Here is a 20,694-nt window from a genome sequence, read left to right on the forward strand (position 1 = left end):
GCGTGCAGGGCAGCTGAGAGCTGAGGCTTCTGGGGACAACTCGTGGTTGCTCTGCAATTCCTCCAAGCTGTGCCCACAGAAATTCCCTAGATACCACATTGTCCAAGGCTGTTTGAAAGGAACTCTTCCTGCCTAGCGTGTGCCAACATCTGGATAGTCTTTGACTTGTTGTGATGTAATTATTGCGGCCGACAGCAAGTATGTATTTGTGTCAATCAAACCAATTGTTGGACTCCACAAACTGTGTGCCAACATGCTCACTCATTGACAATAAACTAGTTCTGGGCCTGACCTGGATTAAAAAAGCTATTTTCAGACATTAACAAGGTATTTTGTTTCCAACCAGACATGTATTCTTTCTGAACACCTGCAATGTGGACATTAAGAACCATCAAATAAATTCATTGTCTATTTGTGTATCTGGCTGTCCTCAAGAGCAGCTGAATGGACTAGAAGAGCTGAAACATTTTGCTCAGTACAATGGTAAGCACAGTTACATAGAAATTACAGCATTGTGGACATTGTAGGCTGCTCACTCTAACTGGTCTATGCCAGTGTCATTGATTCAAATGAATCTCCTTCCACCCTTTTTACTCCATGTCTACCTATCGACATGCCCATCTATCCTTTCTCCCTCATGTACTTAACTGGCTTACCCTCAAATGCATCAATGCTATTTGCCTCAACCACCTCCTAAGTTTGGGGAGGCGGTGGCATAGTGGTATTGTCACTGGACTAATAATCCAGGAACCCAGGCTCGAATCCCACCACAGCAGATGTTGGAATTTGAATTCAAAAAAAAATCTGGAATTAAAAGTCTAATGGTGACCATGAAACCATTGTCGATTGTTGTAAAAACCCATCTGATTCACTAATCTCCTTTAGGGAAGGGACCCACAGCAATGTGGTTGACTCTTAAAATGTCCTTTGGCCAGCGACACCCACATCCCATGAACAAATTTAAAAAAACTTTTCATGCTATGATTGTGTGAAGCTTAGGAAATGGAGCTATCAAAATTCAACAGAAAATGTTTTCAAAATACATTTGTTATTAAAGATAGCTCATTGGGAGATTGTTTGCTTTCATCTGGCAATCTAACTTAACATTTTCTTTATGAAAGCTTTGTCTAGTGTGTATCATTTACTTCACAATGTAAAACAGAACATGATGTGTGAAGTAGCTGTTTCAGTTCTAATATGATGTGATTGGTTTGTAAAATTGTGATAGGTGAAATGTAAACCAACCCTGAATCTTGCTGTGCAGCCTACGGCAGAGAAATGCAACCCAGCAAAATGAAAGATGACTGTGTCTCCACTTTCTTTGGATTGTTTTGTGAAGCCACTTCACAACACAGCATTCACTGAACTATTTTCCAGCAGCATTTCACAGCCTGACACCTGGGCACTAAGCATCCCGGTGTACAGTGGCTGCTTTATCATCAACTTCATCACTAGTGATTAATGTCGTTTTTTTTATTATTCACTCTGTGAATATGGGCGCTGCTGGTAAGGTCAGCTTTTGTTGCCCACCCCTTATTTCTGTTAAGAAGATGGCAGTTGAGCCATGGTGTGGGCTGAGATAAGGGAATATTTAGGTGGTGCGTCACAGTCAGTGGTAAAGAAGTCGGAAGGTACAGAGCTGAAACACTCTGAAGAGAGTGAGGTGATAAATTGTGATATCTTTACCAAGTAATCCAACTGCTATTTAAAAGTGAGGAATTTACACTTTGTTTTCACTATATAGATGCTATTTTACCCAGTAAAGCTTGTTGTTCTATTGGCCATGCCAAATCACTAGTGGCCTTTAACCTGGATACAGATTGTTTTTATTCTTGTTCAACCAGCTGGTAGCACAATGGCACATAAGAACATACCCTCTGTTTCACCAACTGGTGACTGAAAATCAGAATGTAATAGTACAGCACCACACTCTGGCGAGCATTTGGGAACTGCAGTAATTGCTGCTTCCATAGTAATTGTGTTTACAACATTTTTCTGTGGTTGAAAGAGTCCAAAGAAAGATGGATTTTGTTTTTCAAATCAACAATAGGAAACCAAAAGAAAGAGCATTAAAATTTTAGTGGGCAAAAGAGAAAGTCAGGTTTCAAATAGATTTTGACCAGATCCAGTCACTTGTGCTCTCTACACAAAATCTGTTTAAATATCTCCAAAATCTGATTCAGAGAGAGTCCTTGGAAAGAATTCATAGGGGTGCCCATCTGTGCAGTGTTATGGCTACATGTCAGACAAAAGCCAGCATGAACTCAGTGGGCCGAATGGCCTCCTTTTGTGCTTTTGACTCTGCGACAACCAGTATCCTCCCACACCCCCACCAAAAATGACCTGATACCAGTGTCTGTATTCTATTTTTAATGTGCTCCACTCTTCTGCAGTGTTTAATATATAATCTAATCACTTTTATTTGTCCTATCACTTCAAAGTGAGTTCCTTCACCATCACACAAAATAGGCTGAGAGGGCTTGTAAACTGATATATGCATATTATATATATGTATATATATATAGGATATATATAATATATGCATGTCTGTTTGATTTCTGAAGGTCTGTCGATTTGTCAATGTTATTTATGATTCATTGTACAAAAGCATGAGTAGAATTGAACAGCAAAGCTCTGCCAATGGCATGTGGAGGCAACAAAAGTAACAACACAAGTTGTGTTTTACCAGTCAAACATCTAAAGGCTGCTTCTTAAATTCTTTAAATTTCTGGTTTCCACCTGTGATTAAACCAATATTTGTGTTGCTGCTTAGGTTCCTATTTATGTGTGTACAGTTTAAACGTTTCCGACTACACAGAACCTTCAAAAGCAGCTCGTCTCTGCCCCAAGTTACCAATCCCTCCAAGGTGAGATTATTCATTTGTTTATGGTTCTGAATGAGAGTTTGTTTACTGTTCGGGGAAGCACTTCCTGCCTAGACAAGCTGAAACCATATAGTTAGTTGTACCCTTGGTACATTCCTCTGTGATTAGACACTTTGAGTTTACTTTGTGCCAAATTATATGCCCGTAATAAAGAGTGATTAGGAGTCAATAGTCTCCTGTAGTATGTTCTCGTTGATCGTTTGCACAATGTAATCACTGTCTTTGTGTCACTCCATTTGTTAAATAAATATTGAGAAAGTTGAGCTTACATTGAATATGTTGAACTATTATTTGACAAAAAATTATGTGTGTGTATGTTCATGAGAGTAATGTTTTCCCAGGCAGGGGTTTGCAGGTATGCACACACGTCTGCAGTTTATTGTTACCCAATCGACTTACACGTATCACTTGAACTTATTTTTAAAACAAAAGTTTAATACCTTTCTACAAAAACAAGCATCGTTGTCCTTCGGTGTCAGCCATGGCTCAGCGGGTAACACTCTCACATCTGAGGCAGAAGGTTCAAGTCCCGCTCAAGAGGCTAAAACACTTAATCCAGGCTGACAACTCAGCCCAGCTCTGAGGGAGTGCTGCACTGTCAGAGGTGCCGTCTTTCGGCTTGGTTAAGCTGAGGCCCTGCCGACCCTCTCGGGTGAATGCAAGGGATGCTTATAGCACTACTGTCCTGGCCAATATTTATCCCTCGACAAACACCACCTGAGTCTCTGGACACTTCCCTCACTAGTGTTTTGGGGAGTTTGCTGTGCTCAATTTGTCTGTGGCATTTCCCACATTCCAACAGTGACGACACTTCGAGACATTATGAAAGGCACCACGTTAGTGTAACTTTGTCCTTTGTTATTTACATTTGAAACGTTTTCCTCTTTTAGCAAGTCATTCCCACTCTTCAATCGCTGTGTCCCTCAGAGCCCTGCCTGCTATGCTCACTTTCTCACCGTCCTCATCAATGTGGTCAAGGAGAGTGACTTCTTCCAGCGCATTATAGGCGGCATCATGGCAAACAAAGAGTACATTATCGGACTCAGCTTTTTTGCAGTAGGTAAAGATTGTTCTCTGCTAGGGACTGGATTGATGTGTAACTGCTGTAACTTTAGAGAAGATTCTCATTTGTGCCTTCAGGGATGTAAACATGTAGTCAGCGGGGGAAACTGTGTTAAATATATCCTCTGCATAGTGACAGTGATGTAGCAATTATTGGGACCATGCAGATTCAGTTATCATGTATTGCATTCTAATGAATTGTCCAATGTTGAAGCAAAAAGCTTAGAAACAGCAATAATTATTGGGAAACATTTTAATATTTTATTTTTTATGTTACAAATGTGATACAGTTCATTAAAAGATTATCCGTGAAAGGCTGCTGCACTGGGTAACAGGATGGGCGTGGCACTGGCCACAGCACTGGCCACGGCACTGGGCGGCGGCAGTGGGGCGTTGGCACTGGGCGGTGCAGTGGGCGGTGGCAGTGGGGTGGTGCAGTGGGACGTTGGCACTGAACCACAGAATTGTTATAGCATAGTAGGAGGTCATTCAGCCTGTCATGTCTGCACCAGCTCTCCAAATGAACAATTCACTGAATGCTATTCCCCCCATGTTCTCCTTGTAACCCTACACATTCTTTCTTTTCAGGTAACATAACTGAATACTTCAATTGAACCCTCCTCCACTACACACTCAGACAGTGCATTCTGGACCCTAACCACTCGCTGCCTGAAATTTTTTTTTCTCGTGTCACTTTTTTACTGATTCCTTCAAATCTGTGCCCCCGCCGCACCCCCCACCCCCACCCTCACCCCCACCCCCACCCTTCAACCTCATTCTCGATCCTTTCACAAGTGGCAACAGTTTCTCCCTATCTTCTCCATCCAGACCTCTCATGAATTTTGAATACCTCTATCAAATCTCCTCTCAACCGCCTTTTCTCCAAGGGAAACGGTCCTAACTTCTCTAATCTATCCTCATAACTTGTTCTCATCCCTGGAACCATTATCATCAATCTTTTCTCCACTCTGCCTGGTAGTTTCACATCCTTACTAAAGTGCAGTGCCCAGAACTGGACACAATACTTCAGCTGAGGACAAACCAGGTGTCTTACACAAGTTCAACATTATCTCCTTGCTCTTTTACTCTATGCCCCTGTTAATGAAACTTAGGATACTGTATGCTTTATTAACCACTCTCTCAACCTGTCCTGCCACATTCAATGATGTATGCATATGTACACCATTGACCCCTGCTTCTGCTCCCCCATCAGAGTTGCTCCCGTTATTTAATATTGTCCCTCCATATTCTTCCTCCCAAAATGAACCACTTCACGTTTCTCCAGGTTAATCTTCATCTGCCTCCTATCTGCCCATTCTGCCAACTTGTTTATGTCCTTTCTACACTATCCTCCTCACAGTTTACAATGCTTCCAATTTCATATCATCCGCAAATTTTGAAATCGTGCCCTGTGCACCAAAGGTCTAGGTCATTAACGTATATCAGGAAAAGCAAGGGTCGCAACACTGATCCCTGGGGAACTCCACTAAAAACCTTCCTCCAGACCGAAAAGCATCCATTAACCACCATTCTCTGTTTCCTGTCACTCAGCCAATTTCATGTCCATGTTGCTATTTCCCTTTTATTCCATGAACTGTAACTTTGCTCACGAGTCTGTTATGCGGCACAGTATCAAATGCCTCTTGGAAGTCCATGTACACCACGTCAACAGCATTGCCCCCATCGACCCTGTGTTACCTCTTCAAAACCTCCAGTGAGTTAAACATGACTTTCCCTTAAGAAATTGATGCTGGCTTTCCTTAATCAATCTGCATTTGTCCAAATGATTATTAGTTATGTCCTGAATTATTTTTTCTAGAAGTTTCCCCACCACCAAAGTTGAACTGACTGGCCTGCAGTTGCTGGGCTTATCTTTACACCCTTTTTTTTGAACAAGGGTGTAACGTTTGCAATTCTCCAGTCCTCTGGGACCACCCCCTCAGTCCGAGGAGGACTGAAAAATTATGGCCATTGCCTCTGCAATTTCCATCCTCACTTCTGTCAGTATCCATGGATGCATCTCATCTGATCTTGGTGCCTTATCAACTTTAAGAGTAGATAGCCTCTCCAGTAATACCTCCTTACAAATTTTACACCTTTTAATACCTGAATTACCTCCTCTTTCACCATGGCCTGGGTAACATCTTCTCCCTTGGTAAAGACAGAGGCAAAGTATTCATTTAATACCACAGTTATGCCCTCGGTCTCCATGCGTAAATCCCCTTTCTATCCTCACCAGCCCTACTGCTCCATTTACCACCCTTTTACTATTTATATGCCTGCAGAAGACTTTGGGAAACTCATTGCAGAAACTCACCAAGCCTCCTTTAGACAGCACCTTCTAAACCCATGACTGCTACCATCTAGAAGGACAAGGGCAGCAGACAAATAGGGACACCACCACCTGGAAGTTCCCCTCCAAGCCGCTCACCATCCTGACTTGGAAATGTATCGCCGTCCCTTCACTGTCACTGGGTCAAAATCCTGGAACTCCCTCCCTAACAGCACAGTGGGTGTACCTACACCACATGGACTGCAGCGGTTCAAGAAGGCAGCTCACCACCACCTTCTCAAGGGCAGCTAGGTTTGGGCAATAAATGCTGGCCCAGCCAGTGATGCCCACATCCATAAATGAATTTTAAAAAGCTGCCAGTCTCTTTTCATGCTCCCTCTTTGCTTCTCTTATTTACCGGGGTGGTGGGGGATGGGGGAGAGATGGTGACATAGTGGCACTGGTAACCACAGCACTTGGTGGAATTTAAATTCAATCAATTCTATTAGTAAACCTTCTCAATAACACTGATACCGTAGTAATATACCTTACTTTTAAAAGAAGTAAAATAAGACTTGCCTGTTTATTTCCTAGTTTAGACAAGATAAATAGCAATTAGTCACCAGCCAATGACCTACCTGTTTCCCTGCGATGTCACACCTTGATTTTTCTTTCCAAACACAGACTTTAATCCCCAGACTGGCCACAGACGGCCCTGCCCACCGCACCATGTCTGCAAAGCCCCACTGTATCTCCAAAGTCTCTTGAGCTCTCTCTCACTCCTTTAAACTCCCCTGTGTCTCCCAGTGGATGGCACGGCGCCGGCGGGTGGGGCAGCGCCAGCGGGTGGGGCGGCGCAGGCGGGTGGGGCGGCGCCAGCGGGTGGCGTGGCGGTGGGGTGGGGGGGGGGCGCCGGTGGGCGGCTCGGCGAGCAGCGCCGGTGGGTGGCGTGGCGGGGCGGCGCCAGTGGGTGGCGCGGCGGGGGCGGGGGGCGCCGGTGGGCAGCGCAGCAGGCGGCGCTGGTGGGTGGCGTGGCGAACTCTAGCATTGTCTTTACTCCTCTGGGAGCTGACTCTCTCCAGCCCAGGTTGATTAGATGCGAACCTGTGCCCTCTGCTGGCAGCAAAGATTATTACTGAAATACGGTTGTAAATTGACATTTAAACAATTGGGATGGCCTAGCTTTTCCCTCTGGAGCTTCACAGATCAGGTATAAAGTTAACATCAATGTTCCTATTGATTTCATAATTCTCACAATAACTGACCTAGGCGTCCTTAGCAGGATTACTCCTTTCCCCCTCTCGCTCCTCGTTTTGCAATGCTTCATAAAACCTGCCACTTTAGCCAAGTTTATGGTTGCCTGTATTAATGTCTCTTCCTTTGGCTCAGTGTCAGTTATGATCGTCTGATTACACCCCTGTGAAGCACATTGGTATATTTTACTAAGTCAAAGGTGCTACACAAATACAAGTGGCTGTTGTCGATTTGGCCAGCAATGCTAAGAAGGGTCCTTTCCAAACCTCTTGCATCAGCCATTCCCTGCATGCCCCCCTCCGACCCCCAACATAATTCAAACTAGGACAAGCTGCCCTGTAAGAAATATAAACGCAAATAGAGCTGAGGCACCTGGGCTTTGGGCCATGGTTTGAACACCCCTGATAAGGAGCCAGAGCAGCTTAATATTTTCAAATAGTTTCATACCGTTGGAATCATCTTAACCTTTATGGCCAGGTGCAAGATGGGTAACAGCAAACTGACCACCCATTTTACTCATGATTTCCTTTCCCGTTAATCCCAATTCGTCTGGTGATCATAGTTAAAACTACCCCCATTGATTTTGTACCCACTTTCCAATGGACGCGTGCCTACATCATGATATTGTCCCCAATTCACAAACAAGCACAAAAATTGATTTTCTTCAGAAGTCATAAGATTGATGGCTGTGAGTAGTTAAACCCAGGATAGATGCGATATTAAGATTTAGAAAGAAAGGGAGATCAATCATCAATTTTAGGAAGTAAAAATGTGGACGTGGTGTAAAAATTGGAAAACATGTTTTACATTCATGTTTAATTTTTACTGAAAGCAATGAACAATGGAAATCAGAGCTTCAGATAGTTTGAACGTCAATCGTAGTGACTCTTTCTGTCTGTTCCACAGTCCTCTCTTTCATCATGGTGGTTGTCTTCAAATTCATCGCCACACTATTGGTTCATATCTTCATCGCTCTGGTACTTTTTGGATTGCTGTGTAAGTGCATCTATTTTAAACCAGTTTCATCATTCACACAGTAGTGACAGGAGTGTGTTTCCCAGTAGAAGCCGTCTGATTGGATAGCCAAACCCAAAGTATCCAAAAAGAAGGGAATATGCAACCTTCCTGGATGCTTTGAACCTTGAAGTGAGGGGATAAGTTACAAAAGGTTCCTTTATAGGAAAGAACTTTCCGTTTACCCCTTTACGCCTTACTTGTGAGCTCCCCTAGAGTGAAATGCTGCAATGAAAAAGAAATTAAGGGAGAAAAGGTGACAAAGGTTCCAACTAGTAACAAAGTACTGCAGAAGCACAGCAGGTCCATCAGGAAGGAGAAAATGCAGATGAATATTCTGGACAGTGACTCCAGACCAGTACCAGCTATTCCGACAAAGGGTCCAAGTGGCCATTTTTTTTTTTCAGATGGTGACAGGCCTGCTGTGGTAGAACGTAGCCTGCGCCTGTTCTGAGACTCAGCGCTGTGGAGCAAGAGTGCTGCAGCCTGAGTGTAAATTGGTTCCTGGGCCTCGTTTACATCCTTGGGGTGAGCTGATGGCACTGGTGGGCGAAGGGAGAAGTCACCTTCAAGCGCCCTGCTTTGTTGGCAGCAGTCCCCTGAGTCACGCCCCAGGAGAGGGATTGGAGCAGTCTCTGGGCGGGATGGCTAGAAAATAAGACCCCACCAATTTGACGGTAGGATCGATGTCTGTGCAGACTGGGTGTAGGTCATCCCACTGTAAATTGGTATATTTTGCATTGGAAAATCAGGTGCAACACATAGGGGTGATGATGGTGTCGTGGTAATGTCACTCAATTGTAACCGGAGGCTCAGGCTAATGCCCTGGGGACATGGGTTTGAATCCCACCACAGCAGCTGGTGGAATTTAAATTCAATTAATAAATCTGGAATGGAAAGTGATTGTAAAAATCCATCTGGTTCACTAATGTCCTTTAGGGAAGGAAATCTGTCATCCTTACCCGGTCTGGCCTACATATGACCCCAGACCCACACCAGTGTGGTTGTCTCTTAACTGCCCTCTGAAATGGCCTAGCAAGCCACTCAGTTCAAGAGCAATTAGGGATGGGCAACAAATGCTGGCCTTGCCAGCGACACCCACATCCCATGAAAGAATAAAGAGAAAAAACATAATCTCTGGCTATCTGTGTCTTCCCAGCAAGTTCTGTCCTTAATGTGTATCATAACCTTGCAACATTTTAATTATATCTTGAGGTTATTAAACCTACAGCAATACAAATTTTACAGTCTGAAAACTGCATGCGCTTCTCCTCACACCATTATCCTGGATTACTGATGAACCCATTGCATATTCCCACGCTTTCAATTACCAAATATTTCACCTATTCAGCCATGGATCTGCATTTACTCAAAATGGTCTTCGAGAAAATGTGAAATCTAGAAAGTTGCCCCCCCCTCATCAGGCTAGAGCTTACTGCTGCCATATAAAGCACATTTCTTGTATGTAAATCAAGATATACCCATGAGAACCCCCCCCCAACCCCCACCACCACCACCTTGTCTCTCTACTGGCTCTATGTTTTAACATCCCCATCATCTCTTTGAGTACCTTTCATGTTTCAGTAGATCTAAGCTGCATAATATGGCATGTGTTACAATCTCCATAGAGACCTATAACTTTAAAAGAAAGATTCAAACTTCCAGTTGACACCTGAAAGGATGGTACAACAAGATCTCACATTCTCAAACTCTTACTCTAACAAATGACTAAGAAAACACTATTGACCAAAGCCTATTTTCTTCTTGTAGGCAACTTATACTTCAGAAAGGAATGTTCCCCTTTTATATTTCTCTCATATTACTCTCTCCAAGGAACTACAATCTTCTGGGTATGCATTTCGCCAAGTAACAACTTTGAGTGACTGTCTCCAGGCAATTCCCTTGGATTAATGAAATTCTCCAAAAACTGCTACCAGCAGTAAAGCCGGTCCCAATGATTCTTCCCCTCTGGTCACACCAGGATGAATCTCCCGAGATGGTTGTGTGCTGTGTCGCTTTGACTAGAGACCAACTCCTTCCCATATCTGGCTGTGATAGTTTGCAAAGCCAAGCAGTCTCTCCTCTCTGCTGACTGCAAAAAACTGCTGTCTGTCTGTCATATTCATTGATTTGTAGGGAAGCCTGTAACCTGATCTTAAAAAATGTTTCTTCTGTACCCTTTCCCATTGCAAAGTGAAACGCGTTAGTCTTTCATCCAAATCGAAATGCTGATCAGTTATTTTTGATCCCAAACTCTCTTTCATCTTAGAAGTAAATGGATAGTTTAAGGCACAACTATTTATAAACTAATACTTTCAACACCTTTCTGGGATGTTGGAAAGCTTGAAATCTCCACTCTTAACGCACAGGCTACTGCCATTGTCTCCAAGTGTAAATACCTTGTACTTTGTTCCCAGTAAAACAATCTAAGCCTTCCTTTAATCGCTAACAATCAAACTACCCAGGCTTAATGTCAGGCAGACTTCAAACCAGGTCACATGAACCCCTTCAATTTACGGTAATTTTAAAAATACAGTCCCAAAACATAATATCATTATAAACCTCCTAATTCTAACACGTGCACCACCTATGCTATGCCAGGCAAGATGTTGGCTTTAAACAATAGGTCGATCAGATTCTTGCTAGCTGCTGGCCAAGGCTAGCTTGTTCTAGTCACATTGTTTGACACTTGTATAGCTGCCAACGGTGTCAGTATGTGTACTATGGGATGCAGAAGATCTGCACCTAGGCTATCTTGATATAGCTGTGATCTAACCTTCTGCACATACACAGACACATCTGGAACTCAGCAGCGTATATTGAGTAAGTGAGAGCTCTTCATACAGATCCTCGCACAATGTTGGAATGAAAATATTCTGTCCTCTCTAAAGTTCTTTTCATTTTCCTCTGATGAATTTTGTTTGTTTAGTTGTGTCAGGTGTTCTGTGGTGGCTGTACTATGACAATGTGAATGACCCCAACATAGTCTTGGAAACAGAGAAGGAAAACACAAAAGCGCTTCTGGGATTTGCTATTACTGCAACCATCATATCGGTAAGTTGTTTAAAATACAAACCCTTCTGGATTATTTATCAGTTGAAGGGGCGCATTCAGCAATTTGAAGTTGGAGAGTATTAGAAAAGTCATATCTGTAGCAGAGGCTCCAGATCATTTCAGTGCCAACCTCAGGTCCGCAATGGTTCATTTTACTTTAGTTGCAATGTTTCACATCTGCACTTATACTGCATTATAACGTGTGCTGGGGTAAATGTTCAGCTCAGGTTGAAATCTGAACTGAATGGACTGGGATTCTCCCGTGTACAGATGTTACCATTTTTGCTCAGGTCATGAACACATTTGGAACAGTCAGGACTAAACAAACGCAGATTCTCTATCTGATTTTTATGAACATCAATCTCAAGTGTTCCCCCCACCCCCCCACCCCCAGCATTCCCCCGAATACAACCTCGGATTAATGTTAAAATCCTGTGACTACAATTAGAAATTCAATCTTTAAATTTGTTTTCGTAATGAAAAATAGAACACTAAGTCAATGAACATGAAGGGGAATTCCTCATCCAAATGTATATGGTTCAGTAAAAACAATGTCAGAATATTGAATAATACCGTATTTACCTGTAATTTTCTTTCAGGAACTACTGTTTGTCAATGTAAACTGAACCTGTTAAAATAAAGACACTGCTGCTGGCTAACATTTTTTTATTAATTCATGAGATGGGTAGTTCAGCATTTATTGCCCATCCCTAATTGCCCCTCAGAAGGTGGTGGTGAGCTGCCTTCTTAAATCGCTGCAGTCCACGTGGTGTAGGTACACCCACAGTTCTGTTATGAAGGGAGTTTCAGGATTTTGACCCAGCAACAGTGAAGGAACGGCGATATATTTCCAAGTCAGAATGGTGTGTAGCTTGGAGGGGAACTACCAGGTGGTGGTGTTGCCATGTGTGTGCTGCCCTTGTCCTTCTAGATGGTAGTGGTCGTGGGTTTGGAAGGTGCTGTCGAAGGAATCTTGGTGAGTTGCTGCAGTGCATCTTGTAGATGTACACACTGCTGCTACTGTGTGTCGGTGGTGGAGGGAGTGAATGTTTGTGAATGGGGTGCCAATCAAGCTGGCTGCTTTGTCCTGGATGGTGTCAATCTTCTTGAGTGTTGTTGGAGCTGCACTCATCCAGTCAAATGGAGAGTATTCATCACACTCCTGACTTGTGCCTTGTAGATTGTGGAGAGGCTTTGGGGAGTGAGGTGAGGTACTTGCTGCAGGATTCTTAGCCTCTGACCTGCTCTTGTAGCCATAGTATTTATATGGCTAGTCCAGTTCAGTTTCTGGTCAATGGTAACCCCCAGGGTTTTGATTGTGGGAGATTCAGCGATAGTAATGCCATTGAACGTCAAGGGGCGATGGTTTGATTCTCTCTTGTTGGAGATGGTTATTGCCTGGCATTTGTGTGGTGTGAATGTTACCTGCCACATGTCAGCCCAAGCCTGGATATTGTCCAGGTCTTGCTCCATTTGGACATGGACTGCTCGAGTATCTGAGGAGTCATTAATGGTGCTGAACATTGTGCAATCATCAGCGAACATCCCCACTTATGATGATGGAAGGAAGGCATTGATGAAGCAGCTGAAGATGGTTAAGCCTAGGACACTACCCTGAGGAACTCCTGCAGTGATGTCCTGGAACTGAGATTATTGACCTTCAACAACCACAACCATCTTCCTTTGTGCTAGGGCTCCTTGATGCCACACTCAGTCAAATGCTGCCTTGATGTCAAGGGCAGTCACTCTCACCTCACCTTGGGAGTTCAGCTCTTTTGTTCATGTTTGAACCAAGGCTGTACTGAGGTCAGGAGCTTAGTGGCCTTGGCAGAACCCAAACCGGGCGTCAGTGAGCTGGTTATTGCTAATCAAATGCCACTTGATAGCACTGTTAATGATCCCTTCCATTACTTTACTGATGAATGAGAGTAGACTGATGGGTCAGTAATTGGCCTGGTTGGATTTGTCCTGCTTTTTGTGCATAGGACATACCTGGGCAATTTTCCACATAGCTGGATAGATGCCAATGTTGTAGCTGTACTGGAGCTGCTTGGCAAGTTCTGGAGCACAAGTCTTCAGTACTATTGCTGGAATATTGTCAGGACATATAGCCTTTGCAGTATCCGGTACCTTCAGTCATTTCTTGATATGAAGTGGAGTGAATCGGATTGGCTGGAGACTGACATCAGTGTTGGTGGAGACCTTCGGAGGAGGTTGAGATGGATCATCCACTCAGCACTAATGGCTGAAGCTTATTGCGAATGCTTCAGCCTCATCTTTTGCACTGATGTGCTGGGCTCCCCCATCATTGTTTGCCATGCAAGTAGTCCTGTGTTGTAGCATCACTAGGATGGCACCTTACTTTTAGATATGCCTGGTGCTGCTCATAGAATATGTTCCTGCACTCTTCATTGAACCAGGGTTGATCCCCTGGCTTGATGGTAATGGTAGAGTGGGGCATATGCTGAGCCATGAGATTACAAACTGTGGTTGAGTACAATTCTGCTGCTGCTGATGGCCCACAGCACCTCATGGCTGCCCAGTCTTGAGCTGATAAATCTGTTTGAAATCTATCCCATTTAGAACGGTGGTAGTGCCACACAACATGATGGAGGGTATCATCAATGTAAAGATGGGACTTTGTCTCCACAAGAACTGGATAGTGGTCATTCCTACTGATACTGTCATGGACAGATACATCTGCGGCAGGCAAGTTGGTGAAGTCAAGTATGTTTTCCCTCTTATAAAAACAAAAAGCTAAAAGCTACTGCGGATGCTGGAAATCCAAAACAAAAACAGAATTACCTGGAAAAACTCAGCAGGTCTGGCAGCATCGGTGGAGAAGAAATCAGTTAACGTTTCGAGTCTTCATGACCCTTCGGCAGAAGAGTCATGAAGACTCGAAACGTTAACTGATTTCTTCTCCACCGATGCTGCCAGACCTGCTGAGTTTTTCCAGGTAATTCTGTTTTTGTTTTATGTTTTCCCTCTTGTTGGTTCCCTCACCACCTACTGCAGACCCAGTGTAGCAGCTGTGTCCTTTAGGACCCAGCCAGCTCGGTCAGTAGTGGTGCTACCGAGCCACTCTTGGTGATGGACATTGAAGTCCCCTACCCAGAGTACCCTCTGTGCCCTTGCCACCCTCAGTGCTTCCTCTAAGTGGTGTTCAACATGGAAGAGCACTGATTCATCAGCTGAGGTGGGGTGTAGGGGTGGTGTGGTTGTACATGGTAATCAGCAGTAGGCTTCCTTGCTCATGTTTGACCTGATGCCATGAGACTTCATGGGGTCCAGAGTCAATGTTGAGGACTCCCAGGGCAACTCCCTCCAAATTGTATACCACTGTGCCACCACCTCTGCTGGGCCTGACCTACCTTTAGGACAGGACATGCCCAGGGATGGCGGTGCCTGGGACATGGTCATGCTCAGGGAAACATACCTTACAGACAATGTCAGGCTGTTGCTATTAAAGTGCTATTGCAGTCCTATTAAAATGGCTGCACTATGATTTATTTTAATAAATAGGCAAAATGGATGGCTCTGTTAACTTTGCCTTTAAAGTAATTTCCATTTTATGCTTGGTTCAGTGGTAATGTTTGTGATATCTTTACAGGACAGAAAAAAAACTGGAAGAGACAGGCTGAGCTCTAATACACACCTGAACTAGTTTAATCCGGTTTGACTTGTATACATACACAAATGGCCACACGAAGGTGCTATTACAGTATTCTCACCACCGAGGCAAATGGTCTTTGATTAAAGCCCCACTAAGAAATAATTGCCTCTCTTATCTAGGTTGATACTGAAGGAGTTTGGCATAATTGGAGGTTTGATCCTTTGGAAAAGATGTTAATCAAACCTTCATCTGCCTGGTGAGGTATATGTAAATAAAATCCCATGGCACAACTCGAGGAGGAAGTGGGGAGCTTTCCAGGTGAATCTACCCTCAACTGATCATTTGTCCCTGCGCTGTGTGTGGGATCTTGCCATACTTTGGTACATAACAAGTGACCAAACTGCAAGATAAGTAGTTGGCTGTGAAGTATTTAGGATATCCTGAAAGGGGCTATATAAATACAAGTTCCTTTCTCCGTTCAGTCCGCAAGCCTGACTCTTGAGTTTCCTGTCATTTTAATTCTCTACCTCGCTCTCAATCTGACCTATCGGCCCTGGGACTGCAAGAATGTTCTAATGGAGCTCAACACATGTTCAAGGAACAGCACCGCATCTTTTGATTCGGCACTTTAGAGCCTTGCAGGAATGGAATCTTGTTTAGGCATGGGGAGTCACGCCTGCCGGCTAGAGAGCCAGCAAGAGACCCGTACTGCCTCTCTTTGGGAAGGCCCGCCAAACCAGAAGCCAATCAGGCAGTGGCGAGGCCACCAGCAGGCTTTCCTTTGGAATCAGGACCCCGGGGGCAGAAGTCTCAGCTACCGAAAGCTGCCAGCCAATCAGAGGCCGGCAGCTCTTGTGCTCAGCAGCACCACAGGCGAGGCAGTGGCTGTTGCAGGAAGGACAGGCACCAGAGTCCCAGGATTGCAGAATGACCCAGGCAACAGGTAAGTAATGTGGGGGAGGGGGTGCGGTCATGGGGAAAGGGGTGTTGTGGGGGGGGATCAGCAGCAAGGACAGTGGGGGGTAGCTCTCAACAGGCTGCCCACCCCTTTGCGATGTCAAGTTGACACACCCCTCCCTCTCTTTTTATTTCAGATTTCCAGCATCCTCAGCATTTTGCTTTTGCAGGGTTCTTTCAAGTTATTTGGCTCATAGATTTATTGTCTCCGCAGGTAATCCTTACGGTGTTGACCTTGGTGATGTGGAAAAGGATCAGCCTGATGGTTCAGCTGTTTCGGATTGCCAGTAACCTACTTGGGAGCGTTCCTCTCTTACTTTTCCAACCAGTGTGGACCTTCATCATCCTCGCTCTGTTCTGGATGTACTGGGTGGCCGTGCTTCTAAGTCTGGGCACTGCAGGTGAGCGACTGTAGCGTTGATTCCTGTGAGTTGGTCCTAAAGCCATTTGAAGGTGGCAACTCAACCCAGAATATCCAGGCGAGCTTAAAGAAACATTCTCCAGAACAAGTGGAAGAGCAGCCTGACTTCTTTGACGGTTCAGACAAATTGTTTTACATACCTGGGGGCACCATGGTATTGTAACTGGGCTAGTAACCCAAAGGTCCAATGTTCCAGAAACACATGTTCAAATCTCACCTGGGCAGCTAGGGGGATTTAAAATCAATTAATTAATAAATTGAGAATAAAATGCTGGTCTCAGTAATAATGATCGTGAGACTACAGGATTGTCACTAAAAGCCCCCCCCCCCCCCACCCCACCTTGGATCACTCAAGCCCTTCAGGGGAGGAAACCTGCCATCCTTACTCAGCCTGGCTTACACGTGACTCCAGACCCATAGCGACATGGGCGACCCTTAACAGCTCGCTGAACCGGCCGAGCAAAGCCACTCACTTGTATCCAACTGCTCCAGAGACTGTGGGCAGAACATGTGGGTATGCGCCCGACACGCTCGAGCCTGAAAGAGCGCGCGATGATGTCGGGCGAGCGCCCTGATGGGATTGCACACTGGCGCGATATCCGGTCCGGCGGGCGTGCGTGAGAGTCGGCAGCGCGCCCCTCCAACAACTAAGAGGCCCATTGAGACCATTAATTTGCTAATTAAGTGTCATTTTCCGCTGCCCGTCCAGCGTTGCGGTTGGCGGGCTGGAGAATCGGCCAGGCGGCCTTGGCATTTTTGAGGAAACCTCATCCACGGGCGGGATGAGGTTTCCGACATTAATAAAATTAATAAAGATTATGTTACAATATTTTATGTATATGTGCATGTGAGTGAGTCCATTGTGGGGACTTTTTTTCAGAATTTAAAAGCCCTTATTTTTAATTTTAAAATCCTTCAGCTCCCTGAGACAGCTCTGTGCCTTCAGGGAGGTTCCAGTGCGCACTTACCCCGCGCACGCGCAGACTTCAGCGCTCGCCCTCCTCCCGCCCCCACCCCGACAGCGCTGAGCCTTTCGGCCCGCCTTTCACCCTGGCTGCCCGTCAATCGGCCAGGCAGCGTGAAATCGCGGTCGGGGACCAATCACAGGCAGCGGTCCGTTTCCCGGCAGCTCCCGGGCCTGCCTACTGCGCCCGCCCAATGACCCGAAAACCCTGCCCTCTCTGTGTGTGTGTGTGTGTGTGTGTGTGTGTGTGTGTGTACCCACAACACGTAGACTGCAGCAGTTCAAGAAGGAGGCTCACCCACCACCTTCTGACAGGCGATTAGAGATGCTGGCATCCCAAAGACAAAATTTAAAAATAGAAATTGCACGTGTGTTTAGAATTAATCTAATTTGGAGCGACAATATAATGCTATTGTGGGAGTATTGGACGGTACTTGTGAAACTGGTTTGAATCCAGACCAGACCCCTCTGCTTGATTTCTGCAAAAAGTCCCATGAATTTGGGCAGGTCCAGACTCGTTCCAAATGGACGTGGTCCCCTACAAAAGATGTTCCTGACTTGACTTGAAGTTGGCAACCTGGTCAGAGGGAGATAATATAATGCTACGCTGCTGCAGTAGGAGCTGAACTTACACGATGGGGCAGAGGAGCTGACTTAGAAAATGATTTAAGACTCTATAATTTCTGATCATATCACTCACAATGAGCAAAGCAGTCCCAAAAGTGTCTGCACTCTCATTGGCTGTAAAGAGCCTTATTTTTATTTGTTCTTGGGATGAGAGCATCATTGGTAAGGCCAGCATTTGTCACCCATCCCCAATTACCCTTGAGAAGGTGGCGGTGAGCTTTGCGATATCCTGAGGTCATGAGAAGTGTTATATAAATGTCCGTTTTTCCTTCGGTCCTGGTGTGTTATTGAATCAATATATTAAATTGATTTCTGACAGGTTATCCAGTTCAGCTAGGTTATCATGACACCTTAATAGCCATTAAAGTGAATACCTCGGCTTCCTGTTAGCTTAGCAGAGGTGATGACTGGACATGAGTTCAAGTCATGAGGTGGGAAGGCGGAAGAGAGGAGAAATCTGCTGACTATCGTGCTTTCTGACTAAATATACAGTCTGGTGGCTGATCGAGTGTACTATCAATCGAGCCATGGAGTAAATCACTAAACTCCTTAGCATCTGGAAACAGAGCTCAGGAAAGGAACCCTAAATTCCGGGAAGCTCCCAATCTCATAGATTCATAGACCCATAGACGTTTACAGCACAGGAGGCCATTCGGCCCATCATGTCTGCACCGGTCAACAAAGATCTGACTACACTAATCCCATTTTCCAGCACCTGGCCCATAGCCCTGGAGGCTATGGCAACACAAGTGAATATCTAAATACATCTTACATGTTACAAGAGTTTCTGACTCGACCACCCTTTCAGGCAGTGAGTTCCAGACTCCCACCACCCTCTGGGTGAAAATATTTCTCTTCAGTCCCCTCTTAGCCTTCTACCTCTTACCTTAAATCTATGCCTCCTGGTTATTGATCCCTCTACTAATGGAAAAAGTGTCATCCTATCCACCCTATCTATGACCCTCATAATCTTACACAGCTCTATCAGATCCCCTCTCAACCTTTGCTGTTCCAAGGAAAACAATCCCAGCCTATTCAATCTTTCCTCATAGCTCAGACCCTCCAGTCCAGGCAGCATCCTGGTAAATCTCCTCTGCACCCTCACCAGTGCAATCACATCCTTCCTATAATCTGGTGACCAGAACTGCACGCAGTACTCCAGTTGTGGCCTAACCAGCGTTTTATACAGTTCCAGCATAGCCTCCCTGCTCTTGTATTTTATGCCTCAGCTAATAAAAGCAAGTATCCCATATGCCTTCTTAACCACCTTACCTACTTGCCCTGCTACCTTCAGGGATCTGTGGATATGCACACCAAGGTCCCTCTGATCTTCAGTACTTTCCAGGGTCCTACCATTCATGGTGTAACCCCTTGCCTTGTTAGCCCTCCCCAAGTGCATTACCTCACACTTTTCCAGGCTGAATTCCAATCATTCCCTATGGCCGATAGAGAATGGGAATTGACCAAGTCATGGAATAGTGCTGTTGGAAAAAGTTAGAAAAAAGACCTTTGAGCCCGTCCAGCCATTGTGCAGCACCTGATTTGTTCATTTTTAATTGTGTATCCTATTCCAAAATGATTATTCCTGTCTATTCTTTACTGGATTAGGAATCATTCTAGTTTGAATCAATACTTATTGCACCTCGAGGCAATCGATTTTACAGGTCAACGGCACTAAGGTGAGAAGCAATTATTCTTCAAGGTGTGCTGGAAGGTGCTTCAACCTACAATTGTATCCTTACTTTACTACCATTGCATTATCAATAACTTACCTCCTGTCTCAAAGTAGTTAGGGTTTAGAATAGATTAAACCTTCATATTACTTACCCCCTCAGAACAAGTCGGGCCTAGACCCATGAATTAGCTTCATTTCAAAGAAAACCATTCAGATGCACTTGGTGCTCATCAAGTTGAAGAATGTTAGCACTGGGCAGTGGATCAATTTTTCGTCCCACTTTTATAACACATTATCAGTCTAAAGAACTCCCAGTGGAGTTGTAGCTTAGTCAAATTCAGAGCAAAACTTCCTTTCGTCGGCTGTGATCACTTACTGAAATAAGAGTATTTGTTGACGTGATACTGGGAAATGTTAGCATTATGCAGACTAATAGGTGGGGAGAGCTAACGTTGCAAAGCAGTTTCTTTGAGGAGAAGCTTTAGAATTAGTCATTCTTATGTAGGATGACAAAGGGTACATGGCACAGAAACAGGCCGTTTGGCCCAGCCAGTCCATTCCAGTGCTTATGCTCCTCCCATCTTTCCCCATTTAAATCTACCATTGTAATCCTCTATTCCCTTCCCCCTCATATGATTGTCTAGTTTCCCCTTAAATGCATCTATACTATTCACTTCAACCACCCTCTGTGGTAGTGAGTTCCACATCCCCACCACTCTCTAGGCAAAAAAGTTTCTTCTGAATTCCCCACTGGATTTCTTGGTGACTATCTTATATTGATCATCTCTCATTATGCTCTTCCCCACAAGAGGAAGCATTCTTTGTCTATCCACTCTATCAAAACCTTTCAGAATTTTAAAGACCTCTATTAGGTCACCTCTCAGCCGCCTTTT

At 44.7% G+C, this 20,694-nt stretch overlaps 1 protein-coding gene across 5 annotated transcripts in view; it reads left to right on the plus strand.

Annotated features, from left to right (window-relative positions):
* Positions 1-20,694, plus strand: part of LOC144692229 (choline transporter-like protein 3) — a 97,366-nt gene that overhangs the window by 42,977 nt on the left and 33,695 nt on the right. For 4 of the 5 annotated variants that reach the window (XM_078560813.1, XM_078560816.1, XM_078560814.1 and 1 more), the window contains exons 4-9: positions 347-483; positions 2,774-2,867; positions 3,776-3,945; positions 8,380-8,469; positions 11,417-11,541; positions 16,329-16,515. In XM_078560813.1, coding sequence (XP_078416939.1) covers positions 347-483; positions 2,774-2,867; positions 3,776-3,945; positions 8,380-8,469; positions 11,417-11,541; positions 16,329-16,515 — 803 coding nt within the window. The remainder of the gene's footprint in view (positions 1-346; positions 484-2,773; positions 2,868-3,775; positions 3,946-8,379; positions 8,470-11,416; positions 11,542-16,328; positions 16,516-20,694) is intronic. The other variant, XM_078560815.1, reaches the window with a different exon arrangement.

Source organism: Cetorhinus maximus, chromosome 17, assembly GCF_964194155.1.
Source record: "Cetorhinus maximus chromosome 17, sCetMax3.hap1.1, whole genome shotgun sequence".
Classification (NCBI taxonomy): domain Eukaryota; kingdom Metazoa; phylum Chordata; class Chondrichthyes; order Lamniformes; family Cetorhinidae; genus Cetorhinus; species Cetorhinus maximus.